Source organism: Salvelinus alpinus, chromosome 18, assembly GCF_045679555.1.
Source record: "Salvelinus alpinus chromosome 18, SLU_Salpinus.1, whole genome shotgun sequence".
In the NCBI taxonomy this organism is placed as follows: Eukaryota; Metazoa; Chordata; class Actinopteri; order Salmoniformes; family Salmonidae; genus Salvelinus; species Salvelinus alpinus.
Genome location: NC_092103.1, coordinates 36,632,127 through 36,652,777, shown reverse-complemented (window position 1 = coordinate 36,652,777; position 20,651 = coordinate 36,632,127). Strand labels below are relative to the sequence as shown.

The window sequence follows — 20,651 nt, the reverse complement described above, 5'->3', positions numbered from 1 at the left end:
CCTAGTCAGCCTAAGCCAGTGCTATGTCTGCTCCCCTCCTCTCTGGCTACAGAAACATTACACATAATATGAGGTCTTTTACACTACACCACATACACTACATACATCGACTCCTGCAGGATGTACCCGGCTCCACAAGGGGGCTTAGCCCCCTCATTTGAAACTTGCTCCCCCTCTGTTTTCGTCTTAGATTCCCAAAAAGTGACAGGTTCCTGCTAAATCTGTATCTCCGCTAAGTCAGCACAATGGACAGAGCGCGGTGTGTGCAGCGGGGCTATGGAAAACCACTGGGGTGCAGGGTTTCCGTTAGCCGGTAATTGCCAGCTTTTGTACGACAACAATAATGTAAAGCTGATGAATAAAATTATAGCTGGCCAAATTGTCCAGGCCTGCGATGCTGGTGAGCATAGCGAGAGAGGAGCCTTGGCCTAGGTTACTGTTGGTAGCAAAGATTGAGGCCTTTTTCATTTAAGTAAAACTAAAGTTAGAGTACTCCTATAGTGAAAAGCCTACATTTAGTCGTATTTTGCAACCTATAGGACACCTGGCTGTGGTAGTAAAAAAAATGTATTGGTTGCATTGATGCGGGCTGCACATTCATTCCCCTCACTGAAAATGTCCTATTTTTTTTTAGGAGGCTAAAACCATGATTTGGTCAAACAGTAAAGTACATTATCCTCATGATTCCTGTAATGAAAGTGTCTGCCTGCCTGCCCCTGTACCTGTTTCACTGGGGCCTGCTGCTGTGTCGAGCGAGGCACTTTCTCTCTCCTTTCAAATGCTCCCGGAGAAAGACGTGCTCTGATTGTATACCATTTTTTTCTCAGCTTTCTGTAGGTAAATGTTTTGTTTTTCAACTCTATGAGCTCAATAGCAACTATTTCACAAAGATATTTAATATGGCTTGGAGATATGGAGCATGCGAAATGCGCATTGGTCATTGCGGGTGCTTAGGCCTCATTAGACGGTAGGCTACAACTGCAAAGAAAATAAGGAAATTAAATGTACTGTTCGATTAATACACGGCTACTATGAGTGGGTATTATCTTGAGAGTTAGTGAGCTATCTTTAGAGTAGTTGTACAATGGCCTTACTGAAGAGCTCAGTGACTTTCAACGTGGCACCGTCAGCTCGTCACATTTCTGCCCTGCTAGAGCTGCCCCGGTCAACTGTAAGTGCTGTTATTGTGAAGTGGAGACATCTAGGAGCAACAACGGCTCAGCCGTGAAGTGGTAGGCCACACAAGCTCACAGAACGGGACCACCGAGTGATGAAGCAAGCGCGTAGCACTGACGTTGGAAGCAATGTCAGCACAAGAACTGTTCGTCAGGAGCTTCATGAAATGTGTTTTCCATGGCTGAGCAGCCGCACACAAGACTAATAGGCTGTTCTAGCAGCAAAGGGGGGACCAACTCCACGTTAATGCCCGTGATTTTGGAATGAAATGTTCGACAAACAGGTGTCCACATACTTTTGGTCATGTAGTGTATTTTAACAGTATAATATAACAATAGTATAAAATGCATGACAATCACTGGATTAGATGGCACATTAAAATATTTTCAATCACATCACAAGATGATGTGAGGGTTTGGCCGGGGTAGGCCGTCACTGTAAATAAGAATTTGTTCTTAACTGACTTGCCTAGTTAAATAAGGGTTAAATTTAAAAAATGAAATAACATTTACTCAACACCATCTCTCAGTAGTCTACTATGCTTTTTAATAAAGCACTGTGACTTACTTTATAGGACTAATCATCTTTTCTATTGCGCGATGCCAAAAAAAAAAAAAAAGTGGTGCAACCAAATTATGGGCTGGTGCCCCAGTGCAACCAGGGGAGTCTGTTAGTCTGAAGCCGGGCTACAAGGGGAATGTCTGTATGGAAAAGTTGTGATATTGTAGTGGACTAAGATGACGCAGCCAAAGCAGGCTATTGAGCAACTCCCTATTCAAGTAGGATGCTGTTTTGGAATTTAAACGTATTTATTTTTTCGTATTTAGTCTTTTTTTTTTAATGATAATTATTATTGTATAGCATTATTATTGTAGGCATATTTATTAATCCAAACCATTTCTTTAAATATGCAAAATGTGCATTGTTTAATTCTTTTGAGACATTTTCCTTAGCTAAATTAAGTTTGATCTGTCTTTTTAATAGTGCTCCGTATTTAGTTTAAGATAGGTTATAAGTATGCCCGTTGTAAAATGGTTATAAGTAGACCGTTGTCAAATGGATATCAGTAGGCCAGTTGTCAAATGGTTATCAGTAGGCCAGTTGTCAAATGGTTATCAGTAGGCCAGTTGTCAAATGGTTATCAGTAGGCCAGTTGTCAAATGGTTATCAGTAGGCCAGTTGTCAAATGGTTATCAGTAGGCCAGTTGTCAAATGGTTATCAGTAGGCCAGTTGTCAAATGGTTATCAGTAGGCCAGTTGTCAAATGGATATCAGTAGGCCAGTTGTCAAATGGATATCAGTAGGCCCGTTGTCAAATGGATATCAGTAGGCCCGTTGTCAAATGGTTATCAGTAGGCCCGTTGTCAAATGGTTATCAGTAGGCCCGTTGTCAAATGGTTATCAGTAGGCCCGTTGTCAAATGGTTATCAGTAGGCCCGTTGTCAAATGGTTATCAGTAGGCCCGTTGTCAAATGGTTATCAGTAGGCCAGTTGTCAAATGGTTATCAGTAGGCCAGTTGTCAAATGGTTATCAGTAGGCCAGTTGTCAAATGGTTATCAGTAGGCCAGTTGTCAAATGGTTATCAGTAGGCCAGTTGTCAAATGGTTATCAGTAGGCCAGTTGTCAAATGGTTATCAGTAGGCCAGTTGTCAAATGGTTATCAGTAGGCCAGTTGTCAAATGGTTATCAGTAGGCCAGTTGTCAAATGGTTATCAGTAGGCCAGTTGTCAAATGGTTATCAGTAGGCCAGTTGTCAAATGGTTATCAGTAGGCCAGTTGTCAAATGGTTATCAGTAGGCCAGTTGTCAAATGGTTATCAGTAGGCCAGTTGTCAAATGGTTATCAGTAGGCCAGTTGTCAAATGGTTATCAGTAGGCCAGTTGTCAAATGGTTATCAGTAGGCCAGTTGTCAAATGGTTATCAGTAGGCCAGTTGTAAAATGGATATCAGTAGGCCAGTTGTAAAATGGATATCAGTAGGCCAGTTGTAAAATGGATATCAGTAGGCCAGTTGTAAAATGGATATCAGTAGGCCAGTTGTCAAATGGTTATCAGTAGGCCAGTTGTCAAATGGTTATCAGTAGGCCAGTTGTAAAATGGTTATAAGTAGGCCAGTTGTAAAATGGTTATAAGTAGGCCAGTTGTAAAATGGATATCAGTAGGCCAGTTGTAAAATGGTTATCAGTAGGCCAGTTGTAAAATGGTTATCAGTAGGCCAGTTGTCAAATGGTTATCAGTAGGCCAGTTGTAAAATGGTTATAAGTAGGCCAGTTGTAAAATGGATATCAGTAGGCCAGTTGTAAAATGGTTATCAGTAGGCCAGTTGTAAAATGGTTATAAGTAGGCCAGTTGTAAAATGGATATCAGTAGGCCCGTTGTAAAATAAATATCAATATAAAATGTAAAGAAAGCAATCCAATGTTATTTGTTGCCTAGACTTTACTGCAAATGACACTCAAGTCTTGATAATACACTAATATTGCAGTTAGCCATGCGAGCCTTTATAATAGAACGCTTGTGACCACCCACCCACACACACACTGCACTTGGGAGAAAAAAAAACATCTTAAAGTAGAAATAGAATGAAACAAACAGGCATTCTATTTTTGCTCTATTATAGTGGCCACTATAGTAGACATCGATCAAGTGAACAAGGCTACATGTGTGCAAAAATAGCATTCACTGAGTAAAAAATATATAATAATCCCCCCTCACTCACAAGTGTTACTGTCAATTTCAACACAACAAAAGCAATATCTTCAGGTTACACTGCACATTATTATATTGTACACTTTTTGCCTGTGGACATCTGTTCTACAATGTGCCAGCAGATTATGATACCCTTTGTAGGCATAATTGATCTCTTTCAGGCAGAGTACACCTGGCATACCCCTTTTAATCCACTCTATTGAAAAATTGAGAAAGAGGGAAGTGTGTGGTGTTCCTTTCACCTCTACAGTGGCATCCAGCTTAAGCCAGGCCCAGCTCCAGCTACACTTGACCCCTGAATCCACTTGTTTAACAAGCAACGCCTGATTTTCACCTAATTCTCTCATTCTGAAAATTAACCACATATTGTAGAGACCATTTGGCCGGGGTTAGTAGTTAGTTCGTTAGCTAGTTAACATTTCACACAGATTTCCAGGTTCCAGTAAGCAACTAACGCGTTATAACTTGAGGGATGGCAAGGAGTCGTATACCAGTTAACGTAAACTCACCCCATTCCGTACAAATGTGCGCAACCGCGACATTCAAACGAGGCTGCAAAAAAAACTAATGGGACTGTAGCGACTGTGTTGACTTCAAAATCTGGGGTGTGAACTACGTTTCTATTCAAGCGTTGATCGACATGGTAATGGCTCTATAGTATTGGAGAAGAGTTGAAAAAAACTGACCCTCCGTTACATCATGACGTGTCATGCCGTAACGTACAGCACGCGTAAAGCAACTATTTCTGTCTTACAATCTCTCTCCACCAGGTGTAGCACTTCTCTCATCATTTAAAAACAAGAAATGGACAGGGTAAGGGGGGATACCTAGTCATTTTTTGCGTCGTCACTGTAAGCGATCATGACTTTCAAAAGACAATGTTTACTTCTGAAGATCACTTTAGCACCGCCCTAAAAACCCGATTCAAATTCGACACAAACCTTCAAATAGGTATGCAATGACATATAAACTCTTTATAGTGTTGTATTTACATTTTAGAGGCGATAAGGTGATAAGTTGGACAGATCGAGTGAAAAAAAGCAATTTTCCCACACGACATCTCTCCTTCTCACTATCACGCATTAGTTTCGCTTCCCCACTCGCCATTTTTAAAAAGACCCGACGGAGCTCATTACCTTCTTGAATTATGCACAAACGGGCAGCGTGGAGGTCATGTCATTAATTTTGTTGGAAAGGGGAGAAATTGTGCTTTACAATGGTATTGACATTACAGCTGATCTGGAAGTATTACGTTTTTGGGGTGCTAAAATAAGGTCAATTGTACGGACCAAGGCGATGTACAAAAGTGAGTGAGTTTACGTTAATAATATAGCAAATTGGTTATGTTACTAACGTTAGGTTATTAACATCAGATTAGCTTTTTTTTTTTTTACTTTATTAGCCAGCTAATTTTCACACCATAAACTCAATTATTTGATCAGTTAAATTGGCTAATGTTGCTCAACATTTCTCTGGCTAACTAACAGAGAATTCGATCCAGCTAGCAAGATACTTAATGTTAACAACTTGTTCCACCACACTTTCTCCCTCACCTAAACTTTCTAGAATGTCAGTTGTTTTTTGGTTACAGCTCATGAAGTACGCTTCATCACCTTCTCTCCCGTCTCCGTGGTCAGGCTTTTAAATATGAATATAGTGTACACCTAAGCCAATAGGCCTATGCATGCAATGCCCTGATGCATTTAATGCTCAAATCTCTGACAGCTGAACATTGAGGTGGACAATTATTGTTTTAGAAAAGTAAAAAACAATGAAACAATAGGCTATGAAGTTTTGCATATGCTACTGATCAAAACACAAGGAATAGTAATTAGTTATAGGCTGTTTTTAAGGACACGTAAATGTAAAAAACAATCTAGCTGGTTGGTTTTGATCAAAATCTTGCTTTAGTGTGTAGGGCGCTGTCCATGGTGCTGATAGAGTGCAGCGGAGATTTCACGTCAACCTGTCAATTGTTGGTCAAAAGCATGAGCTTTTGGTGGTTTAGCGTGATACAAGCAGAATTCAAATAATACAATTGGTTTTCGTGGTAGGTAATGGAACTATCCTTATTGGAAACGTGTTTATGGTAGGCTGGCATTGCTTACGTGGGTCGAATTTGATTGACAGAAGTGTATTGTGCCATATCACAACGTGCCGTAGTCAGTATACACTTCTTCAAAATAGTCAGAATAAATCTAAGACAACTCATTTTTACCAAGGAGATTTTACATCTAACTAAGATAGTATTTGCTACAGTATTTGGTACAGTATTTCTCAAGTGAAAAAATTTGCATAAAACGAGTTGTCCATCATTGAATGTCAACAAACACTTCACTGAATAATCACTACTGTTGACCAATGACTGACATAGGGGCGTAGACTTTGGCTACCGAACTTCACGTTGCCTCGAAAAAAAACTGTGTTCATGAACAGCGGGGGGAAAAAACTCTTGCCAAAGACCAAAATGAACAAAAACGTCACAAAATGTCATCATAATATATGCATGAACTGTTCCGAATGGGAAGCATGCAGAGCTTTAAGTCACTTTATCCTGGTGCCGGGTCTGCTGCAGGAGAACAAAGTGGGTGTGTGTATGTGCGCGTACACTGAGTGTACAAAACATTAAGAACACCTGCTCTTTCCATGACAGACAGACCAGGTGAATCCAGGTGAAAGCTATGAACCCTTATTGATGTCACTTGTTAAATCAATACAAGGCGGCAGGTAGCCTAGTGGTTAAGAGCGTTGGGCAAGTAATCGAAAGGTTGCTAGTTCGAATCACCGAGCCGACTAGGTGAAAAATCTGTTGATGTGCCATTGAGCAAGGCACTTAACCCTAACTGCTCCTGTAAGTCGCTCTGGATAACAGGATCTGTTAAAATGTCAAATCAAAACGGTAGATGAAGGGGAGGAGACAGGTTAAAAGAAAGATTTTAAAGCATTGAGAGATGGAGTGAGACATGGGGTGTAGGTGTGCCATTTGGAAGATGAATGGGCAAGACAAAATATTGAAGTGCCTCTAAACGGGGTGTGGTAGTAGGTGCCTGGCACACCGGTTTGTGTCAAGAACTGCAACGCTGCGGGGGTTTTCCTGCTCAACAGTTTTCCGTGTGTATCAAGAGTGGTCCACCACCCAAAGGACATCTCGCACAACTGTGGGAAGCATTGTAGTCAACATCGGCCAGCATCACTGTGGAACGCTTGACACGTTGTAGTAGGGTTGGCCGATAAATCAATAATTAGAGGTAATTACTTCCCTCAATAACGATATAAAAACGTTTAGATTCATTTTCGATAATGTCGACATAGAATAATTATGTACAGCAGTCCATTTCACCTCTGACGCAGCAGGAACGTGCGGAGAAGTGACAATATGCACGTGGAGAGGTATACGCCCACTAAAAACCACTTAGCACCTCGAGTGACGGAGTAGCCACTATTAACCACGAAAAATGAGTGATGTAGGTGAAAACAGTGGCAGTGATAGCCATGGAGAAGGAGCAGCTTTCAACGAAGAAATTATTGATAAAAAGGGTTAAACTGTTTCAGTAATTTGGTGGTTTGGCTTTTTGAAGTCCGACAAAGAGCAGAGCAATGTTCGGTGCAAATTGTGCCGTAGACAGGTGGCTACGAAGTCTGGTAATACGACAAACCTTTTTCAACATCTGAAGCAAAATCACTCATGGAACATGCAGGAAGTTTGAGATTGCGCCACGGTATTGATAAACGCCCCTCAAGCACCAGGCAATCTAGGGATGTTTGCCCAAAGCAGTCAACACTGACAGCGCTTATGCCCTACAAGCAAACATCAAAAATACGTCACAAATGCTAATATGCATTGCAAAGGACATGCTACCAATTAGCACAGTCAAAATGGAAGGTTTCAAGAGGCTTATCAAATCAAATGTATTTATATAGCCCTTCTTACATCAGCTGATATATCAGTGCTGTACAGAAACCCAGCCTAAAACCCCAAACAATAAGCAATGCAGGTGTAGAAGCACGTGCTCTCTGGCCGCAAACATGGAACAATTTTCATTCAAGTATAATTTTATGTGTAGCTCACATCATTTAAAAAATGTAACCTTATTTAACTTGGCAAGTCAGTTAAGAACAACTTCTTATTTACAATGACGGCCTATCGGGGAACAGTGGGTTAACTGCCTTATTCAGGGGTAGAATGACACATTTTTACCTTGTCAGCTCGGAGATTTGATCTAGCAACCTTTCGCTTACTGGCCCAACGCTCTAACCAGTTTGTTCAGGCATTCTTGAGTTTGAAGCAGATATGCACCTTTTAAACATTATTTGATTAATATTGTTAATTAAAAAAAATATATAGATATCGTAATAATTTATCTGCCATGTCGCCCAGCCCTACGTTGTAGATTCCAAGGCCCCGGCGAATTGAGGCTGTTCTGAGGGCAAAGGGGGGTGCAACTCAACTCATGTTTTGTACAGTCAGAGGATGTGCGCACTCAATGTGGACCCAAACCAAGTAAATGACTGATTATCCAAAGACAGAGTGGCAAAGTTCAAAAGTGATAGAGATGGTAACATTTCCTGAGCAAAAAGCACAAAGTGAATTAGTGGTTATGCACCTATATCAGCACCAGCAGCCAAGATATTCGCAGGCAGGGACCCACCTGTACTGCTGCGTGGCTCAGCTTTGGTTGCAGTGAGGCCTATAGTGACTGTCTAACTACTGTACTAGCTAGCGGGTTTTCAGATCTCCCACCAGTCTGTCTGACACAGACTATTACTCACACACTGCTGAGCCCCAATTAGCCTCATCACCACAGCTGAGGTGACTGCACAGGCCACAATGGGCACGCACACACACAGACACACAAACTGGGGTCCTCAGACACTCTTTTCCACCTGCCAGGTTAAACGCTGCAGCAAAGTTTCATTAGGCTCGATGGCGCACGGCGTGTTTTCAAAACATGGCATTACGCCACTCTGTGCTATGTAATTACACGATGGACTCAACCACCTCAATCACGGAGCCTCTCTTCTCTCTGTGCAAGCCTAGCAGCACACCTGGGTCTCTCGGTGTGCTGCTAGGCTTGCACAGAGAGAGGAGAGGCTCCGTGATTGAGGTGGTTGAGAGACACACGTTAGCCACACACTGCTAATTGGCTGAGCCGAAGAGGCAGTGATTACGAAGCTAAATAAATAGGGCTAATGTGGCTAACGCTAAATATTGTAAATGTTGCTGCTACTTTTCACATGGCACAGATCGACAAGGCCACCGGCTAGTAGTTTGAGACTCCCCAAACAAAACTGACCAAGAAGAAGCGAAATCAATGGTTTTCAGTTTATATTTTTTGGAATAGCCTAACCAAATTTTAACCCAAAAAAAAAACAGTTTCTGAAGTTGGTGGATGTACAGATGGATGAAACAGTGAGACAACTCAGGGTTGAGAGCCTAGGCCCATGCAGTCTAGTCTGGGCAGGCTGTAGAGAGCTGTGGCTAGTGGCCTCCTCTGGCTGGCTGGGTCCACCCTAGACTTCAGCACAGCAAATGAGCACCTTCACAAAAGCCACACGACATAAAAAACCTAGGGAGGAATGTCCCCAGCACTTCATTTCTGCCAGCACTTCTATTTTTCTTTACATAAAAGCTCTAAAACAGGATGGCTTTGACAGGCTGGTCCTTGAGAAGAAAAGAACACAAGAGCCAGGTTTGTCTATCCATCCCCCAAAAAAGAAAACAAATGCAAGCATGGATACATTTAGCGCAAGAACAAATAGGCCTGCTGAGGTGCAATGGTGAAGTATTTTTCATTTGGCTTTATATTTAAGTCATTTAGCAGACACTTTTCCAAAGCAATTTACAGGAGCAATTAGGATTAAGTGCCTTGCTCAAGGTAACTTTTTTTTTTGTATAGTCGGCTGGGGGATTCGAACCAGTGACATTTATATTACTGGCCCAACGCTTGACCTCACTTGTCAGGTCAAATAAAACCATTCAACAACCATTTAATATAGATAGCAAAAACATTCCAATATGAAACACGGTCAGTCAGAGTTTCAAATCAAATCTAGTTTTATGTGTCACGTGAGCCAAATACAACGGGTGTAGAATTTACCATGAAAGACTTGCTTAAGAGCCCTTCCCAAAAATGCAGAGTTCTAAAATAAGTATGTAAAAATAGTCAAACAAGGAATAAAATACACAAGAATCAAGCTATATACAGTACCAGATCAATGTGCAGTGAGTTTGTCTTGTGTTCAGTACCGCCAAACTCTTGAAACTGAAACATAATTTAACCATACATGTCACTGTAGTCGTCAAATGACAGCCATCCCTGTTGATGCGACCATGTGTGTTGGTTTACCTGGCTGTTCCTCATCTAGTTCTCCCTGTGAAGAGGACTCTGTATCTTCAGAAGAGCCTTGGCTCTTCCAGCTTAAGTTTCCCATCCAGGAGACCTGAAGTCCTCTGATCAGACACTCCGTCCAGGTCGTCCAGTTTGATTCAACTGTGAACTTGTTCTGTCCAACCACTGTTTGCAGCCACCTCAATGGAATGTAGGCAACCTAGGCTAGATGATGATCACCAACCAATTTACAGAGTAGAAATAATTTCACAACTGTTGTTTACAGTCAAGTCACCGCTGTGTGATGAACTCCACAGTTCATTTAGAATGTGAATTGGCCAATCTTCTGTCTATGACTGTCAGTCATATTAATCAGTCACTGAACTGGCGTCCCATGACTCTGCTTGACTCAGACCACATAACATGGGCGGAAATATCAAAAATAGAACAGGCTTAACGATGAGCTGGATCAAAAGTTTCCTCCAATCACAAGAGGTTGAAGAATAATCTAGTTAAAGTCTTGAGAAATATGTCTGCAGTCACGTACTCTCGTCTCCTTCAGCAGTGTTTCTCAATAAACAAGTCAGAACAATCATCACTAAAGTAAGCTAGTCCATGACCGTCTGTATCAGTGACGTCCAGAGAAGGCTTGATTGAATATTGATTGACATTTAGACCACAGGGGTCGCAAGGACCGGGTCCATGATGTAAACACAGTGATCAAATCACTTTCCCTGCTGCATCAGATGCCAGAACACCCCGGAGAACCAGGAAGACACTGAAACAGGTACAAGGGTGGATGCTGGATGTTGCACAACCGTGTGAGAAGTCACTTCAGTGCTAAAAGTTTCTGTACAAGAGTGGTTCCATAAAGAGAAGATGGTTGTGACTCCTGGAAACATTTATTATAGAGCTCCACAACTGATGCCAGAAATGCAACAGTGAGTGCATCCTTCAGTAGCTACTAGAAAACATTTTGGCCATGAAAATGTTCTGTTGGAGAAAGTCTGCTTTCCTCCAATGTAGTATTCAGCTCTGCATCGCTCTCCACCATCCATTTGTTTGTAACTCCATTCCCACCAGGCCTCCAGTCTCCGCCCTCTCAACACACTTGTGCGCTCCTAAACACATAATTACAGCCCACGTAGGTCTATAGAGTAAATGCAAGTCTCATTCCAAGGGTGAGTAAAAATACTTCATTTCCACCAAACCTCAACATTGCAGCACCAGGGCTTATAGCTAAGGACTCTGGTTGTCAGCAAAATGTAGATGAACCCTGTGAGACACCTTATAGTCATAACCAGAGCTTCTAAATACATGACTCTGGTCATAACAATAACAGATACTCTACTCTGTACCCTGTTCGTTTGTAGAACACTAGAGATGGGAGAATACTGTCTGTGTCTGTCTATATAGTGCAGCAAAGAGGCAAAAGATCTGTGATTGATTTTTTTAATGCAGTCAGCAGTCGCTGTGCTACCTGCTCATCCAGACGACTTGTGGCCTGGTCTGTAAGGCGTGTGCGCGTTCACACACACACACACAGCTGGGGGTAAGGCAGGCAGAGTGGCTAAAATAAGGAACTGATGTTCCGCTGAGGCCGGCTGCTCCATTGGCTATGTCCAACCAGAGACAAGTCACTGAGCTAATTATAAAGTCTGGGGGGTAGTGGTGGATGTAGCAGACATATGAGCAATATGTTTGGAATATCAAATCGCAATACATATAGAATCGCAGTACATATCATATCGGCACCTAAGTATCATGATAATATCATATGGTGAAGTCACTGGCAATTCCCAGTCCTACTACCCACTCATATCAGCTGTCTCTATGGGGGAAATAGCCTGAAACAACCAACTCCTAGATAGAGTCAAACGAATGGTCCAGCCCAATGCTGCTCACCACCCCCACCTAGTCTGTGACAAACTGGACCCAAACTACAAGTCTCTTTATATGGTGAAGGCTGTTGAAATCCCTTGCTGGCCTATTTCACTGTTCCCCTCCACCCCAGGGATAGAAGTTGTTTAAATTTTACAAACTAAAAATATATCCTTAAGAACAACTGTCACAGCAACAAACATTTACAGGTGCAAAAAGTTAAAACCAACAGGCCGTCACACACACACAGCATCCCCATTCATTCGAAAGCACTTCAAAACGGCCTTGAGGACCCCTTTCCTTCATCAGTTTACCCTACATTCTTCTGCGTGCTAAGACAAGTTTCAAGTTTTATTGTCACGTGCACCAGTACAGTGCAATGCATTTCTTGCTCGCTCTTTGCCAACAATGCAGTACTGCATTTTTTAAAAGTTGAGTACAACAAAAACACACAAGAAATAGAAATAAGTAGAAACACAACAAACACACACACACTTAAGTCTTCCTCCACCCAGTTAATTTTCTCACTGTGGGAGGAAAACACTAGGATGTGAGATTGGCTTCCGGCTGTTGTTAGCTTTTGGGCGACACCAGAGGCACAGCATTTGTTACTGTTGAAGCCCTCCTAATGAACGGGTGGTGTGTGTGTAAGATTGGGTTGCAGTCAGGACAGCCACCCTCTGGATGCCATCCCTAGTGCCTTCAGCAGACAAATACACAGAACATTTCCAAACGGGTGATGGTGTTTCTCCCCACTGGGCCTGAGACAGCAGCAGCAGGACACTGTGCAAACTACCCCAGTGTCATATGTAAGCACACACTCTTCCTATCTGCTTCAGTTCAAGTACTGCTGTCAAGTTATTGGTTAAATGATCTCCTCTTAACCATGAGACTGAGCTATCTGAAGTCTCCTTAGAGCCCACACAACATAAACACTTCCTTTAAATTCTCTCTCTCAAACAAAACATATGCTTAGTTCTCACCAGCTCTGCTACACACCCAGTCCTTATGCCACTGGTGTGCATCTGCCTCCATTGTTTCCATGGTGCACGGGCCAGGCCTAGTCCCCGTTTCCAGCATAGTCTGTTGCTCTTCCCTGGGGGGGACATACAGTGTCTGGGATCGATGGGCACACGTGGAACAGAAAGTGACGCTCAAACAGGTGACCGGTAAACACAGCAGGTAGAAAAAGCCCAAGAGACCAGCCAGACAGCCCCCCACTTACGGCATTCACTCATAGGACAGAAAACAATTACTATAGTTTATTTGTGGGCAAACACGACCTTTAAAGTCATATCTCTCTCTCTCTGTGTGCGCACATCACGGTAGCTCAGCCAATCCATGGCTACTGCCATAACAACTAATTGACCAACAATCAGAAACTTTACGTCTGTTTGGAGTACTCTCTCCATGGACAACACTCACACCCCCGCCCAGTGAGCTGCAGGCATCACCGCCCAAGGTTGAGGCGAAACCGGGAGACAGCTGGAGGGGTGGGATACTAGTAGGGAAATAGTTTCAAAAGCGGCGTCAGACCCCCCTCTGTTTACATCCCATTGCACTGAACACCGTGTGTATTGATATGCTTTATATTGCATACTGTTAACGTTTTCATCCCAATGTGGATATACCGTCAATAGCGTGCCAGACAGTGCTCGAAAAGCAGATATGCCACGTTCACAATGGAAAGTCAATTTGACAACACAGGGAGTGTGTGATATTACTCCGATTTGATTGAAACCCCAGTTACAGCTGGTGGGTTAAATTGAGTGCGCTAAAGTTACTGAGCCAGCTTGCAAGGTAATTGGCTACCACACGAGACACGCTTGCCAGCTGTGTGGTCCCACTGTTTTTATCATCCATCCAGGCATCGGATAACTTCTTCAACGGGCTAAGCTAACCTTAGGTTTGAAACATCTGAAAATGAGAAATGGTAAATTGATGAAGCTGAGAACGAATGTTTACAGTCATTACTTCGACTACTTAGCCAAATATAAGCTTGCTGCTTAAGATAAGGTAAAGAGCTCGCACTGGCTAGCTGGAATGTTGGCTAACTAGCTAGCTTTTCTACGCCGCTATCCCGACTCACACATCGTTAGCATGGAGCACCCGTTTGTTCGACTGGATAAGACAGAATACCAATCTCCTACACACAAGCACGGCTAGCAAAAAGCTTGTCCTATATGTGCCGGACAAAATTTGAAGACCCCTGAACGAGACTTTCAAACTGGGCCTACCCATCCCCAATGTGTGATATCACAGTACCTGACTTTATGCAGGGGTATGATGAGAGGCCAGTCGGCTGGGCTGCTTACCTTGCTTACTCTCTATTTTCCCAGACATTTCGTAACCAGCAGTGATTTCACTCGCTATAAAAAAAATTAACTAGCCAGAAACCAACGCGTCTCCCTCGATTATTCCTGTATTCTTGGCTCACATGTGTCAGTAAGATGAATTCGTTGGAGGTACGAGACCAGATTTGTGGCACACACATCGATGTGTGAAACTGTTTCTGTCGGTCTCCAAGCTATTTTCACTGAGCGGAGAGTCCAACACAGGAGCGCTGCCTTGACCCCGCGCGTCCTCGGCATGATGCACAACTGCACCTCCTCGCGCATGGAATTAGCTACGTCATTCTTTCAACAAGAAGGATTTCAATGGAAAGTGCCCCTTGTGGCAAAAATCTGTAAAGCATTTTGGGCTGGTCAGAGCTGACCAATACAATAAAACCGTTTATAACAATGCTCCGACCAAATACAATAGGCAGGAACATTTGTATTTAGGTTTATTTGAAATCTGTATAAAGTCAACCTTGGCTGTATATATAACTGTTGTCAGAGTGCCCTCTACTGGATATTTTGTAAAGTCTTAAGTATTATATATTATAAATCATAAAATATACTGTATGTGGTTGCTCAGTGTCTGTCAACCCTGGTGGTCCTAATACACAATCATATGCCTACTTAAAAGACATAATCCTGGTTTTAGTGCATAAATTAAAGCACCCACAAAGCAGTCTGACATATTATGAAGTAGTCAGTGTGAGGATGCCCTTATCTTCTTGTTCTGAATAATTTATATAACTGGCAGAGTGGATCTGCGTTCCATCCTGTCAGTGTTGAGTGATCTGGGTCATCCTGATCTCCTGATGGGCCAGGGAAGAAGAATGGAGTGGAATCTTGGACCTCAAGCTGAGAGGTTGACATGGACATGACTCAAGCTTTTCTCTCAAATCTTTGGCATTTCTGGTATATCACTGTTGAGTTATAGTACATTGTCCTATCAATGTGTGGTGCCAATCGTAATTGCAGTAGATATATTTGCAATGTGAGAAGAGTGTACTAAGTCACAGGCAGCAGGTCTGCCTTCTGACTTTAGGTTGTGTGTGTGTGTGTGTGTGTGTGTGTGTGTGTGTGTGTGTGTGTGTGTGTGTGTGTGTGTGTGTGTGTGTGTGTGTGTGTGTGTGTGTGTGTGTGTGTGTAAACTGTGTTTGGAATGCATTTCCAGGGGCTATGGTGAAATCCCAGAGAGGAAAAACGGAACAGTGAGTTCCTGAGCAGAGACTATCCTGTCAGGACAGGATAGCGCTCTGCTCATTGACAGAATGATTGTCTGCTAGTTAGCTGCTTCCCTACGGGTGCCTCAACATACAGCACAGCCAATGCCTCTGCCAGTTTCTTCTACGTAGCTCTAAGCTCCTGCTATTTACTCCATATCACTGAGTGATTAGTCATTCCATTCAATATTGTTCACATTATTTATTTTGATTGTCACCCACAGTGTTGTTCATTCGCTGCAGGTAAGATTTGTTTGATAGTGTCACCCACAATGTGATTTTGTATGTAGAGACGTTAGTGTACTTTGTATAGTGGTGTGGCGTGTAGTAGATATGACCAACTTTGCCCAGGGAATTTATTAGGAAAGAGAGGAAAGAGGAAGTAGAATATTGATGATGATGATATTTATATATATCAGGGTAGTCAACTCAAGGGTTGGTCACTGTATTAATAAGGATATTTTCCACAGAGCATAACGGGTACTGTATTCCAGTGTTAGGCAATCCTGGTCCTGGTACATGATGCTACAGCCACATTTAATCCAAACAGTGACAATGTAACATACTTTGGCCTTTCCGCTTCTAGTGGTGTGATGGTTTGTCGCCATTTTTGGTAGAATCAAAGATTGTACAGTCAGGTTTCCAGTTTTCACCCGTCTGCTAGAACCAGAATAGAATAGCTACTGGCTAACACCTAGGGGCCACACTTTGACAACACACTCTTAGTGACAAAAAAAAGACAGATGAAAAGCAAAGCACTGCCATTATTTTCTTTTCCACCAAGCGGTGCTCAAGTTCTGCGTTAGATCCATCTATGTTTAGAACGGGACTGCACTGCGTCTCCATTGGAGGAGGACTGCACTGAGTCTCCATTGGAGGAGAACTGCACTGAGTCTCCATTGGAGGAGAACTGCACTGAGTCTCCATTGGAGGAGAACTGCACTGAGTCTCCATTGGAGGAGAACTGCACTGAGTCTCCATTGGAGGAGAACTGCACTGAGTCTCCATTGGAGGAGGACTGCACTGAGTCTCCATTGGAGGAGGACTGCACTGAGTGTCCATTGGAGGAGGACTGCACTGAGTCTCCATTGGAGGAGAACTGCACTGAGTCTCCATTGGAGGAGAACTGCACTGCGTCTCCATTGGAGGAGAACTGCACTGAGTCTCCATTGGAGGAGGACTGCACTGAGTCTCCATTGGAGGAAAACTGCACTGAGTCTCCATTGGAGGAGAACTGCACTGAGTCTCCATTGGAGGAGAACTGCACTGAGTCTCCATTGGAGGAAGACTGCACTGAGTCTCCATTGGAGGAGGACTGCACTGCGTCTCCATTGGAGGAGGACATTGTGCAAAATGTTGGATTGGATTCCGTATGACACGGTTTCAGAACAATAACAGTACTGTATACTGTTACTATGGTAGTAACATCTAATTAAACCTCTAACCCCCCCAAAGGAAGTAGTATTGTAAGAACTTTCTGATTATTCAAATGGAAAAGTCTAAATGGAATCCTTGGGAAGTCCTAACTCTGATATCATACCGTTGAAGTTTACAACGGTTAGGGTTTAGGGTCAGGACGTCCCAAGGATCCCGGATAGCACTAACCATATTCAAAGTGCCTGTTCTCACAGAATTTGATAAATCACACTATTATCCTGCTTTAACGAGACTGTGAGAAGTTTGGGTATGGTCTGTGGTCTGAGGTTTAAATTCGACATTATGGATCACATAATCGGTTATTCAGGGGTGATGTGGAAGTTCCAGAGATGGACTGGTTTTGGTTCTGACTGCGGGACTGACCTGTTCTGGATCTGTTTTGCAGAAGGCCACCAGTAGATAACAAGTGGTTTAGTCTGGATCTCAGGAGCATAGTGAGCCTGTTTTTAGAATAGTAGGATGTTAGTACAGAGGGAGCAGAGAGACGTAGCCTAAGTTTGATCTCCACGATGGTGAGCGTAGAATGGAGAGCTTAAACCCAGTTTAGGTGTCCGTTAACCTTGGACTAGCCACCTGGGACTCTCCCTCCCTCACACATCAGAGAGCTGCAGAGAGAGGGAGGGATCAGTGGGGCTTAGAAAGACTGAATACATTTTCAGAAGGAGAAAAAAAACACTCAACAACAAATGGAGTCCTCTGTCTTTGGCCCCTCTGCAATGACACGCCATCGACTGCATTTCTCAGAAGCATTTTGTTCAATGGTGGAATTAAGATAAACGGCCCAAGATAGCGTTGGGGGGAGGTTTGAACCCTAGCCGATACAGCCAGGAGATTGGAGGGTTGAGCCGTGGGCAAAGAGGATGAGGTGTCTAGGTTGGAACCCACTCAATACTGCATGAGAGTAGAGTACTCTGTCACTGACACAAACATACATACATACACACAGATACAAGGTCAGGAGACGAGGAGGAGAGCTATAGAAAGGCACTTACACACACATAGACAGACGTGCAAGGTCACACGCACTGTATGAAATACTATTTTTACACACCTATTCACAGACAGACAAAAACACACAAAGGTTAAAAGAATCTCTCACACCCTCTCTGACATACACACACACACACTCACACAGGCTCTAACACAGGAATTATTTCTGTGCTGAGCCAGGCATTGTGTTGCTGCTCTTTGCAGCGCTACAGGGTGGTGGCCCTGCTTGGCTTTTGGAGAGCAGAGCTGCTTTTCAGGATCTCTCTGTCCTATCGCCCTGACAGTTGGGATTCTCTCTCTCTCTCTCTCTCTCTCTCTCGGTCTCTGTCTCTCTCCCTCTGTGGAACATTCAAATGGTGGGATTGACCCCTCTCTGTGGTCTTCGTCACCAGACCCCCTGACTGACATTTCAATCCGAGAGCAGAGCAGAAAGAGGCCTGCAACCAGGCCAAGCTCTAGGCCCCGTAGGAACCCTCAGTCTCAGAGGTCAATGGAAGAAAACCAGGGTGGGACACAGACCGAGGTCTATAGGCCATAGAGTGGCAACGGCCCCAAGACACATCTCTGTGGTACACCCCCACTTAACTCTCTCCACTCATTTAGTAAATGTCATCCATTCATCCTGTCCTTTATTCAGCTATGCAGGACGGAAGCATTAATGAAGCATTTGAAGTCACCCCTAAAGGCCACCTCTGCCATACAGGACACCCCCCTAGGCAACAGAGATTTTGTTTGGAATTCAAGATTTTTTTTGTACGATTATATATTTTATTAACAATACAAAACATACACATACACATACAAACGACAACATCATACAAACATCAACTGTATTCCACCTGCCCAGACCCACTAGCACACACCCCCATCTCCAGCGCTGCATCACTTTCCACCACATGGCCTGAAACTGCATCATGTTGTTTCTCTCAGTAGCCCACGCACTTTCAATATTTACATTTACATTTACATTTAAATAATAAATCATTAGATTTTTCCATTGTGTTAATGATGGCGGATTTATTGATTTCAAAGTTTTTAGTATATGTTTTTTCAAGATGTGTGATGAAAAGAGAATCGTCCAAGCTATTGGGTATCTCACTACACCCCCATATACCATGTCTTGAAATATGCAGACAGACGGATTAAAAGTATGTTTACATGACAGCCAACTTTCTAGCTCCGCCCACAACTTCCAGACTTTATAGTAATCCCAGAAAACATGGATTATTGAGTCATTATTAGTTTTACACTTAAGACGTGACTCTGCCATCGTGCTGTAGAACTTCTGAATTTTGTCTCTTGTGTAATACATTAGCTTACACTTTAATTTCCTTAGTTATGCTCCAACTTTCCCTCCATCTTTTTCCAACATCAGTTCTTTTTAAGACTTGGTTCCAATAGTAAAAATAATTCTAGAGATTGTCAGTTGGATATGCCCTCTGCAAGGTTTTCTATATCTTCCCTTTCATTTTTGTTTGGAATTCAATTAAACTATACACTTTGGGTGAGTGCCGATGGCAAAAAACAACAAGCACTGCCTCAAAATGGTTTTTTTTAACAGGGGCAGGGTGGCCTGTAGAGGCTGTGGGTCTGTAGAGGCAGGAGGGTCTGTGGGTCTGTAGAGGCAAGGGGGGTCTGTGGGTCTATAAAGGCAAGGGGGTCTGTAGAGGCAAGGGGGTCTGTGGAGGCATGGGGTCTGTAGAGGGAGGGGGGTCTGTAGAGGCAAGGGGGTCTGTAGAGGGAGGGGGGTCTGTGGGTCTGTAGAGGCAAGGGGGTCTGTAGAGGGAGGGGGGTCTGTGGGTCTGTAGAGGCAAGGGGAGAATCAGGGAGTCTGTAGAGGGAGTCTGTAGAGGCAAGGGGAGTCTGTAGAGGCAAGGGGAGTCTGTAGAGGCAAGGGGGTCTGTGGAGGCAGGGGGGTCTGGGTCTAGAATCAGGGAGTCTGTAGAGGCAAGGGGAGTCTGTAGAGGCAAGGGGAGTCTGTAGAGGCAAGGGGGTCTGTGGGTCTATAAAGGCAAGGGGGTCTGTAGAGGCAAGGGGGTCTGTGGAGGCATGGGGTCTGTCGAGGGAGGGGTGTCTGTGGGTCTGTGGAGGCAGGGGGGTCTGGGTCTAGAATCAGGGAGTCTGTAGAGGCAAGGGGAGTCTGTAGAGGCAAGGGGAGTCTGTAGAGGCAAGGGGGTCTGTGGAGGCATGGGGTCTGTAGAGGCAAGGGGGTCTGTAGAGGTAGGGTGGTCTGGGTCTAGAGTCAGGGGGTCTGTAGAGGCAAGGGGAGTCTGTAGAGGCAAGGGGAGTCTGTAGAGGCAAGGGGGTCTGTAGAGGCAAGGGGGTCTGTAGAGGTAGGGTGGTCTGGGTCTAGAGTCAGGGGGTCTGTAGAGGATGGGGTTCTGTGGGCAGGGGCGTCTCTGGGTCTGTAGAGGCAGGGGAGTCTGTAGAGGCATGGGTGTCTGTCAAGGTAGGGGGGTCTGTGGGTCCGTAGAGGTAGTGTGGTCTGTGGGTCTTTAGAGGCAGGGGAGTCTGTGGGTTTGTAGAGGCAGGGGGGTCTGTAGAGGTAGGGTGGTCTGGTTCTAGAGTCAGGG

The 20,651-nt window shown here is 43.8% G+C and overlaps 1 protein-coding gene across 8 annotated transcripts in view; it reads right to left on the bottom strand.

The window, feature by feature from the left end:
- Positions 1–14,697, bottom strand: part of rapgef1b (Rap guanine nucleotide exchange factor (GEF) 1b) — a 72,466-nt gene extending 57,769 nt beyond the window's left edge. For 3 of the 8 annotated variants that reach the window (XM_071351792.1, XM_071351796.1, XM_071351793.1), the window contains exon 1: positions 10,233–10,506. In XM_071351792.1, coding sequence (XP_071207893.1) covers positions 10,233–10,317 — 85 coding nt within the window. In that variant the 5' untranslated portion in view covers positions 10,318–10,506. Of the gene's footprint in view, positions 1–10,232; positions 10,509–14,410 lie in introns of those variants that run through there. The other 5 variants (XM_071351791.1, XM_071351799.1, XM_071351795.1 and 2 more) reach the window with 4 other exon arrangements.
- Positions 14,698–20,651: the final 5,954 nt, after the last annotated feature.